At 38.7% G+C, this 11,011-nt stretch overlaps 1 protein-coding gene across 2 annotated transcripts; it reads right to left on the reverse strand.

The window, feature by feature from the left end:
• Positions 1-1,238: 1,238 nt before the first annotated feature.
• LOC138020044 (uncharacterized) lies at positions 1,239-11,011 on the reverse strand. Of its 2 annotated transcripts, XM_068867041.1 has the most exons (4): positions 10,832-11,011; positions 10,472-10,657; positions 3,819-5,735; positions 1,239-1,773 (listed from the first exon to the last, which is right to left on the reverse strand). In XM_068867041.1, exons 3-4 carry the CDS (start codon positions 3,831-3,833, stop codon positions 1,393-1,395), a joined length of 396 nt encoding a protein of 131 aa, XP_068723142.1. In that variant the 5' UTR covers positions 3,834-5,735; positions 10,472-10,657; positions 10,832-11,011; the 3' UTR covers positions 1,239-1,392. The 2 variants fall into 2 exon arrangements, with proteins under 2 accessions (XP_068723142.1, XP_068723143.1); XM_068867042.1 differs by lacking the exon at positions 10,472-10,657.

An 11,011-nucleotide genomic window follows, 5' to 3' on the forward strand; every position in this document is an offset into this window, starting at 1 on the left:
ATTATTTCTCGTCGAATTAAGAAAGGCTCTGCTGGCAGGGTGGGCGGCAGACGACTCGTTAAGAAATTGTATCAGGCTTACTTTTTCGCCCCCTCTCTAAAAAAGGAGTACGCCTGATCGCAGGTTAGGTAACAGTCAGCTATTTCTTTCAGGAGAAAAAAGGTCTTGCTTCTAATTATATTCGCCACACCACAGCACACAAAAGTCAAAAATAAAACGTATACAGAGGCGAGAAACGAGATGGATATTAAAGGAAAGACTGCGAGAGTCCTCATACAAGGAACGTTTAATACTGTGGTCGTATAATGTTAACTTATGGAATAGTATCTGTACAGTGGCTCCTCCAAATGGCTTGTCCAATTCCACATTTAAGAGTTTCTTAGTAAGTCATTACTTTTCACCTGTCAATCACGTTTTTGACGTTGATTATTACACACGTGGTCCATTATAAGAGACTGCCCTTGATAAGGCTTAGAGATTTTTTATAACTATCTTCTTACATTTTTTTCCAAATTCTTAGTGGGAGATGCCTCGCATGGGTACTCACGTCTCGTTCGCACCTCTCTTTTGGTTTGCTACCTGAATGTTTGTATTTCTTTTTTCTCTTTTGTTTCGTAATTTTGTAGTCAATCCAATGAAGTTGTTACAAAAAAAAACAAAAAACAAAAAAAAACAAAACAAAAAAAAAAACAAAACAAAAACAAAATGAAATAAAATGAAATAAAATAAATAGGATGATGAGAAGCAATGAGAGCATGACGATGTAAATTTCATTAATTATATCTCTCTGACATCGCTGATCATCACCCTTCCGTTTTGTATTTTAGCTTCTTGTCGTTCCATGCCCTAGCGCGTGCTTCCAGGCAGTCCCGCGTCTCTCGCTTAGCTAAAAGGAAACGGAATACTTATATCCATGTCATTTCATTGTCTATTGAGCTTCGCCTTCTATAAGCAGGATTACCGCAACAATGGAAACATTTTTCTGCAACAGTGTATGAGTTCTTTAACGCCATATTTCTTCCTTTTTTTTTTTTAATGACAAATTTACTTTTCCTTTTAATCATGCGAATTCGTGGCAGCCTTCATGATTTTTTAACCATTTGCTTCCAATTCTGCTCTTCAGACTTCTAAAAGTCCCGAGTCGTATACATTAACCGGAAGGGAGATAGCTGTTACATTTTTAAGTGGTCCTTCAAGGAGATTTCCCTGGCATGACTGCGGCAAACAGAGAATTCAGATAATTTGTGGTTTGTTTTTATTAGACAGTTTAAACCCAAATCAAAAACCCCGAACAAACACCCTCAGGTTACAAGTGAATTAAGACTAAAAAAGGGGAACCTTAGCATTGAAACTGCTTGCCCATTTAACAACATTGGTTGTACGGATTACAAGTTACAGTAGTTGTTCTGGAGAAATCACAAGTGGCTTTCCGTCGCTCAGCTTGACTGACTTGAATGGGCAACCATCCTTTGTTTTAAATGCAGGACATTTGCCGACTTTCTCCTCTTCCTTTTTGGACTCTGAATGAAAAGCCTTCAACGCATCTAGCAGCGCTTTATACGCTACGCCCTCATGGTGCGATGCTGGGACCTTGGAAAATTCTGCGATACATTCTTTGATGGTCTTGGCATTTTTGAAGGGGCACACATCTTTCTGAAACGCGGGGCACCTTTTCACTTCGTCAATGAAAGGCTGTTTTGATAACTTGATGTAAGGGCAGCCACCATCCTTGAATGTGGGGGTACCTTTGATAGGTTTGTTCTCGAAAACACTCTGAAAGAATAATATTTGTAAATGATTCATCAAATCTTAGCAAAAACTCAATACCCACTTGACCCCATTGCTTCTTACAACTGGATTACTGAACCCGATAAACATAAGACGACAATCGAGCAATATTAAATGGTAATAAAGGTTTAACACCAAATGGTCTGAAAAACCTTGAACATTAACCAATAAAAAACTAAAATGATCAGGGACTAATCCTTCAAGTTTGCAACAAAGAATTCTCACGCGTATATTTGTTACGACTGTCGAGGAACGGTTTATATCGTTTTAACTTTGAGAGAAAACCCCTATTGAAGAAAAAACGGGTGTTTTGCGGCATTCAGAGGGCATGAAACGAGTAAGGGTAGTGTTACAAGGCAACTTCGAATCCATGAACACTACTGGTTGCATTTGTCTTCAGTAGTCGAACTCTTCAACAGCTTTTTTTCTTTGATTTGTATTATTCAACGGAGCTCACAGCGGTGACAGATATCTCTGTGCGGTCATTTTGCAATTGACTGCTCAGATAGCGTCTGGATTTTTCGCCGGTTTTATCAGTGAAACCATTATGTAACACTCTATTTTAAGAGCAAAGAGAACATAGAAAACAATGCGCAAAAGAAATGCGGTTTGCATGTTGTATTTCATTTCGTGGTTGGTGGAACGTGAAATCAGCCGCTTTTTCTTAAGTCTCAAACCGTAGCTCTTCTATAAATACATGTTATTCTTTCTGGACTTAAATAGCATGCCAAAGGCATTTTATTCACAAAGAAATGAAAGCGAGGTACTCATTTCAGTTATCAGTCGGGGTTCATGGTTTGGTTGAAAAGATTACGTAATCACCCAAAATCCTTGAAAAATGAATTTTTAGCTGTATAACCAGAATTGTAAATGTTTCTTAACATAATTTGTCAACGAATGGAGGTACAAAAATCTCAATAGAACTCAGTTCACTTGTACTTGTTGTTTTCCCAGTACAAATCATTTAGCGATACCATTATCGGCTCAAAAAATATTTGATTCCATTTTACTAAAAGAAATACTTGCGGCATTTAAAAATGTCAGACTTCAGTTTAAAAGGAAGTACACTCTTAAAGGCAGTTACTTGATCTGCGTTGGGAAAACGAAATAATGCAAAACGAACAATTGATACTGATAATAATAGTCGAACTGGTATTCGGTTGTTTTGTTTTTGTTTGTTTGTTTTTTAACTGCCCACGTTTTGAATTGAAAAAGTCAAAATTTGCCGTTATGCAACCGCAATTTCAAGCACCGCCGGTTTCTAAAAAAAGAATGGCTAGGCGGTACGTCTAAGGAATTTAACTGGTATAGAGAAAGACTTTATTTTTACCCTGTGCGACTCGCGCTCAAAGGATAAGAGGACGAAGCGTGCAAATTGTTTTTTAATCCCGCACGGTGCGATATACGCATCCGAAGAGCTCTTAGGCATCGCTCCATTGCTTATTTGGTTATTCGCATACAACATGCGCCCTTCATCATCAGTTGAAAATTCTTACTCGTTGTTAACGTCAATTTGTTTCTGCGTATCGTGTACTAGGCGATACATGGATACAAATACATACAGAGTGAACATAGTAAATGTTGCAGTGTATTCAGCTTTACTTTGCTGGAATAACAGAATGTGGCATTTGGTTATTTTCAACAGAAGGAAGGTGAAACTCGAACAAGACGAACTTTTTGGGCAGCCATAGCCGGTAAATGTCGTTAGTTTTGAGGTCGATTCTTTTCTTCTTTTCACTTTCTTTTTATTCTTACACCGAATTGAGATGATTGAAGGATATGACAGCAAATCAACTCGGGCTGAGTAAGCAACCCGATCATCGACTTTCACCATAATCAATTTGTAATAGATGGAACTAACCTGGGAAACTAGCATAGGTGGGACCGGTTGAGTCTCGACTCAAGGCGAATTGTACAAGTGTTAAGTCTTTACCCGCCATTAGCCCAGCGCAAACTGAGCTAGAAGGCTCTGCAAGGTAGCAGTTGTCTTAATTCAGATGAAACGTGTAAAAAGCGAAAACATAACTTACCATTGTTCCTGCCATCGTTTCGACACGTTGACCAAGTTCAAAGCAAATGGATAACGCGAACAGATCTCAGGCCGTTTTATTTATATGTTACACGTGACGCCAATCATGTTAGCACATGTAAACCTCAAAATGGAAAACAGAATTGGTAAGCCAATCAAACGAAACTTCCCAGTGTACTTTGGAACTTGGAGGTGTACTTTGTAGCTTACTCAGGGCGCTTTCCTTTTGTCAGAACTGGCCGGCCAGACCCGTCAGTTTGCAAAGAAAATGCAACAATTTAAAGGTGGCGGGTCAGTTCTGTCAAATGGAAAGCGCCCTCAGTTGTCACTTTGGACCCCGTGGAATTGCGCGGAAATCTCTGTGCAAATAAACAAGTTTGCAGGACAGTTCTAAAAATCGTTTAGTTGAATTACTGCGAGAGTGAGACCTAAGTGTACAAATTTCATAATTAAAAACATATTTTTCGCAGTCATGGGTATTTGCGTGTTCGGGGTGACTATTCAGTGACTATCCTGCCCGCGATTCAACCACTTTGGATTACGAAATTGAGTCCAAGTACTAATTCAACTTGTAGGGGTTGCGCCCGGGGGTTGCGCCAAGGTTACTCCAACACTTTTTTCACAAAGCAATGATTGTTTAGGGTACACGATCGCGCGAAGTGAATATGAATTTCCACAACAAGAGGGAAAATAAAAAGGCACCGAAACCTTTGCTTAACATTTGGTTTTGACTTACAGTACGGATTAATGCACAACAACAAACGAAACAAAAGTTCCTAGAAATGTTCCTTATCTCTGTTCCTGAAAACGCGGGTAAATATCATTCTCCCAGCGGAGAATTACAAAATGACACATATTTCTTTTTATAACCTGCACATCATCTCCTTAAACTCAAGAGGATGTTAAATCTCATGAGAATGTGCTTTACTAACACACAGACCATTAGAAAACGTAATAGAGCCGGGCTGAGGAGAGGTATTAATAAAACGTCCTGCAAAAGAAATTAAAGTGTGAATGAAATCTCCATGCAAATGCAGTGTTAGTTAGAGTGCAATAAAATATATAACATGCAGCAGCTGCATGAAGAATTAGTTCAGACCTTTTTCGATTAAATGACTGAACGTCTGGTCAACATATGAAACAACGTACAAATTTGTATTTTTTTTAGAATATTTAAATACTTCTTTAAACAAATTGTGTCATCAGAAAAATATTTTTACGTGTAGTGTAGTTTGGCATAGCAGATTCCACTCAAGAAGTTATAAGCCAGGCCCCAGTTGTTCAAACGACGGAGAGCGCTATCTGCCGGATAAATCACTATCCACTGGATAACTCAATTGGTTTTGCTGGTGTTTACCCGCTGGATAGTGATTTGTCCGGTGGATAGCGCTGTCCATCTTTTGCACAACTGGGGCCAGGTCCTTTCATTCCGAGTACGTACTATTCTCAAATCATGGCTAGGTATACTTCAACGCAGTTTTATACATCATTTCTCTATTCATCCCGTTATTCACCAAAGAATGTTAAAATTTTCATTGTGTTTTCTTCTGTTACTAAATTGTTGATGGCTTTATGGAAGTAGCAGGATCCCTTCCTGTACACTGAATCACTACTTTGGTGGAGTAGTCACTGGAGAGCGTATCCGAGCAGCTGGAAGAAGATTAATGAAGACGTTATGTAGTTTCTGTGCAGCGTCATTGAGGAGTGAAAAACCACATAAAAATTAAGTTTTATCAAACAAGTTGATAGAGGTGAATTCCGCTATAAGATGGATTTCTGAGCTGGCGTTCCGGGCACTTCCTCTTCGTCTGAAGCCCTGACGAATGGCTAGCGCTGCTAGAAACGTCGGCTCTCTCCCGGTAAGGTGGTTAATCGACTTTTATCAACTTCATCCGGATAAAACCAAAATCTTGGACAGCTGAAAAAACGAAAACATGAAAACTGAAAACGTCGACTTTGTCATAAAACAGCACGTGTCAATGGTTGACTAAATCTTATGCGAAAATGGTTTAATTTTCTGTAACAAGCAACAGAAAGATCTAGACAGACAAATAGCAAGATATCACAAAGAAAACTCTCAAACATAGCCGAATAAAACTAGAGAATCGTGTTGAGAAGTTTCCCAAAGAAAAAACCGCCTCAAATTAATTTCTACCTTTCATAGAGCTTCTCGTCTCAAACTAACTAAGGGTAAGAAATATACTGCTCGCTTCAGTCAATGGGAAGGTTGCATAACTAGCCAAAGGAATGTTTGCGAAGGGAGCCAATTTTGAAAATGAAACGTTTCATACCTTCGCGCTCTAGTGTGCAAACTTTAGCTTTAAACCAGAATTGGAAGTTTTAGAAAACATGAATTTGTCAACAAATGGGTAGAGAAGTCGCGAGAAGCAACCTTGATCTAAAGGTAAATATTATGCCAAGCGCATTTAAAAACAAAGAGCTTTTCATTTATTATTTTTAGCCGCAGTTTGTTACCATCGAAACGAGTGGCCGTTTTTATACTGGAGACGCATTATTCGTCTGGGACGAACTTGGGCAAACATTTTTTCTGCGTCTGTTCAATTCGTCAAGTATAAAGACGCCCACAAGACGCATTATGCGTCTGGACGAAGAATCTATTTTAGTGCGTCTTCAAAGACGCACTAAACTGCAAAGTTCGTCCAGACACATTATGCGTCTAGTGCCCGTCTTTATACTTGACCAATTTAACAGACGCAGAAAAAATGTTTACCCAAAAGTTCGTCCAAGACGAATTATGCGTCTCATATAGTTCGTCCCGTCTTTACACTAGACGGATAACATGACAGACGCATAATTCGTCTGGACGGATTATGCGTCTCTAGTATAAAACCGGTCAATGGTTGACTAAATCTTATGCGAAAATGGTTTAATTTTCTATAACAAGTAACAGAAAGATCCAGACAGACAAATAGCTAGATATCGCAAAGAAAACTCTCAAACATAGCCGAATAAAACTAGAGAATCAGGTTGAGAAGTTTCCCAAGAAAAAAAAACCGCCTCAAATCAAATTCTTCCTTTCATAGAGCTTTCCGTGTCAAACTAAGGGTAAGCAATATACTGCTCGCTTCAGTCACGGGGATGGTTGCATAACTAGCCCTGAAGCAATGTTTGCGAAGGGAGCCAATTTTGAAAATGAAACGTTTCATATCTTCCCTGGAAACAGAAATGTTTTTTTTTTTGTGAACCTCCTGCTTAATGTGCAAAATTTAGCTTTAAACCAGAATTGGAAGTTTTAGAAAACATGAATTTGTCAACAAATGCGTAGAGAAGACGGATCGGAAGAAACCTTGATCTAAACGTAAATATTATGCCAAGTGCATTTAAAAACAAAGAGCTTTTCATTTATTAAGTTTAGCCGCAGTTAGTACCATCGAAAGGAATGTCTGGGAAAATATTCGACCTTGAAAACAAAAAGAAAACCTTACTTCGGGCTAAAACCGCCGCACATTTGAAAAGAAAACCAGAATGTGGCATAACATGTAATTATGTGTCAACGAAATGGGGTTGAGACCACCATATCGCAAATAACGTGATTAGTAGTTCATTTATTAACAAAGGAATGTCGGGTTCGTTTGCAGGAAGTCCATTGAGGAGGAGAGATTGCGTAACAAGCTAAACGAGAATCTTCGAGATGGGTGAACAGAGGCATTTAAAACAGAGTTAGTTAGTAGTAGTAGTTTAAAACGAAACAATTTTATCTCGGAAAACTCATGAACAAAAATTTACAGTTCACTCTCAAAGCCGCAAATTTGAAGAGAAAACCAGAATGTGGCATAACATGTAACTATGTGTCAACAAAATGGGGGTGAGACCACCATATCTCAAAAAACGTGATATTAACAAAGGAATGTTGGGATCGTTTGAGGAGGAGAGATTGCGTAACCAGCCAAACGAAAATCTTCGAGATGGGTGAACAGAGCCTTTTAAAACGGAACAATTTTATCCCAGAAAACTCATGAACACAAATTTACAGTTCGCTCTCAAAGCGCATCTTTAAACTGTAACTTACATAACAACTAACATGCTTTCACAACGGAAATGACCAGTTCCACTGTTCAATGGTTCAACGGAAACAATTAAAATGAGCGAGTCAAATTTACTCTTGGAGTAAGTCAGACCATTCTAATTTATTTTATCGCACCAGAAAACGAGACCACGCCGTACGCAGTACCCAGTCGCAAATTTGAATGGTCAACAAACTCACAATAACCCGCACACAAACTTAGGCTAAGGGCTCCTTCAAGCTTCCGACTATTGTCGAGCGCGCAGTAATAAAATCAAATCGTTGAGCACAGTTCAGACAGTATAGTCGGAAGCTGGGAGGAACCGCCGAACATTTGATTGACGGTAGCGAAAAACGCATTTGTCTATTGAGCTTTGAATTTTAGAATCCGCATGTTATTGAAAGGCGCAGTACTAGTTTTGATCGACCGATTTTTAGTAGTAGGGAAGACATTTTCTACTCTCTCCTGAGGTGGTTACTTGACTTTTATCAACTTCATTGGAAAATCCGTCAAAATTTTGGACAACATGAAAAAAGGAAAACTTGAAACCTAAAGCGTTTATTTTTTCGTAAAACAGCACGTGTCAATGGTTAATGAAATCTCATGCAAAGATGGTTAAATTTTTTGTAACAAGTAATATAGAGAGGTCCAGACTGACAAATAGCAAGATATCACAATGAAAAAACAGGCGCGAGCGTGGTCATTTTTTCAAGTACGCACAAGTACATATGATCTAGAACCCTAACTAAACTGAGCGAAAAATACTGCGTTCTTTATTTCTTGTCGAAATAGTTGTGTGAATACAAGCAAAGAATAACGCGTCTTGCCCTTATTTTGAGCAAACTTGGTGCAAACAAAACATTGTTTTGGTTGTGCTAGCGTGACTGGAATTGTCAAGAACGTTCTCGGAACGTCGCTCGTTTGTCACGAACGTTCTTGGAACGTCGCTCCTTTGCAGCCTCGCCTTTTTGTTGCACGCTGGCCAAACAACACTGCATTGTTAGTGCAAAAAAAAGGTACAATGCAAAACTAAGTTAGAACATGGTATAGCTTTTGTTTTAGTTTTGAGAATTTAATCAAAATGGTGCTTTCATCACGAAATCTTGGTTGCGTACAAGGAAAATGCTAAGAATAGAAACAATTGCTAAGACTTTCAAAATTTTCTGGTCACTTCAAGTACGCACGTGCGTATATGCGTATAGGACGCTACGCGCCTGAAAAACTCAAGCAGAACCGAATGAAAAAAGAACTTAAAGTTACAAGTAGGTATAAAAAACACAACTGACATAATGGTAAAAGTTTAAAACTGTGTTGCTAAACTGACGTGATCAACTTGTTTGTTGGGTTCGGGTTTCAACCGCTCAATATGGAAGCTTTCCTTGATTTTGAGTTGATAGAAAGAAGTAGCATTATCAATAATTTTGTAGCAAGAAACATCGCAATTATCCTGGCAATTTTTATAAAAACTAAGATGCTTGAAAATATGACAATTTTTATCCCGGAAAAGGTGCTCATTTACACGTGTGATGAAATGCCTGTTGGTTTCACCAAAGTAGCGAGCACCACATGTTCCTTAAACTCAAAAGTGGGGTTGTATTTTTAAAAATATTAGTACTTTAAAATCATGATGATAAGTTTCCCAAGGAAAAAAAATACGGCTCGACTTAATTTCTGCCTCCCATAGAGCTCTTCGTCCCAAACTAAGGGTATGCAATGCACTGCTTGCTTCAGCCGAGGAGAAGGTTGCATAACTAGCAAAAGGAATGTTTGCGAAGGGGGCTAATTTTTAGTTTGAAGATGGAACATTTTGTACTCTGGTGTAAAAGCATAACGTTTTTTTCCTCGCGCTTAATGTGCAAACTTTAGCTTCAGTTTTAACCAGAATTATCATTAATTTGTCAACAAGTGCATGGTAGAGAAGTCGGGAGGTGAATAAATAACATGTCAAGTGCATTTAAGACTGAACGATGAGCATTTCATTGATTAATTAACCAGTTGGGAAGCCGTACGATGTGTTTGCGAAAATATTAGATGTTGAAAACGCAACTAAAACCGTCGCAAATTCGAACAGAAAACCACATTGTGGCATGACAAGTAATTATTTGTGTAAGACCACCATATCACGTGATTAGTAGTTCAGTTGGGGAAATGTTGGGTCGTTTTCAGGAACTGAAGTTCATTGAGGAGGAGAGATTGCGTAACCAGCCAAAGGAAAGTCTTCGAGATGGGTGAATAAAGCCTTTTAAAACGGAATAATTTTATCCCGGAAAACTTATGAACTCAAATTTACAGTTCGCTCTCAAAGCGCACATGTCAACTGTAACTTACATAACAATTAACATGATAACCGTTCACAACGAATTGCGACAACGGGATATAACCAGTTCCACTGCTCAATGGTTCAATGCAAAACAATTAAAATGAACGAGCCAAATTTACTCATGGAGTAATTCAGACCATCGTAATTTCTTTTATCTCACCAGAAAACGAGACCACGCCGTACACGGTACGCAGTCGCAAATTTGAGTGGTCAACAACTTCACTATAACCCGCACACGAAATTAGGTTAGGAGTCTCTGACAGCTGGCAGTCTTGACCGATTTTAGTAGAAGGAAAGACATCCACTTACCACTGCTCGATCCGTCGTTTTGAGAGGTTGACTATATCCAGAGAAAAAGCGGAGTAGAGAACATACACCGGCCGGTTATGTCACAGCTGGGCCGGTATTCACATGTGATAATCGGCACACTGCCATATTCTAACAGTGTACTTTGGACTTTTGAACTCTGTGGTGTTCTTCTCTTAAAACTAAACGCTGTAAAGAGTAAATTCGATTCTCGCGTTTAATTTTGTAGAAGAAGTATCAAAGGCTGTTGAACAAATGCACATTGCCAAGATAGTTGCTAACGCCGTTGCTCTTTCGCATGGTCAATATTAAAAATTTAAATAATCATAAGAACAATTGACTTGTATATATTCACATACATACTTGCATCTTTTGAAATCGATGACCCCCAGAAATTAAAGATGTTCGCAGATGGCTCGACAATATTAGTTGCTGGCAGAACTTAAGAATACGTGACGAAGTCTGTATTAAAGTTCTGAAACGAATTAATCTCCTAAAAGCTATCAAAACCCGTTACGTCAATGCGCGAGGCGGTCGTTTAAT

Source organism: Montipora capricornis, chromosome 10 (genome assembly GCF_036669925.1).
Source record: "Montipora capricornis isolate CH-2021 chromosome 10, ASM3666992v2, whole genome shotgun sequence".
Lineage (NCBI taxonomy): Eukaryota > Metazoa > Cnidaria > Anthozoa > Scleractinia > Acroporidae > Montipora > Montipora capricornis.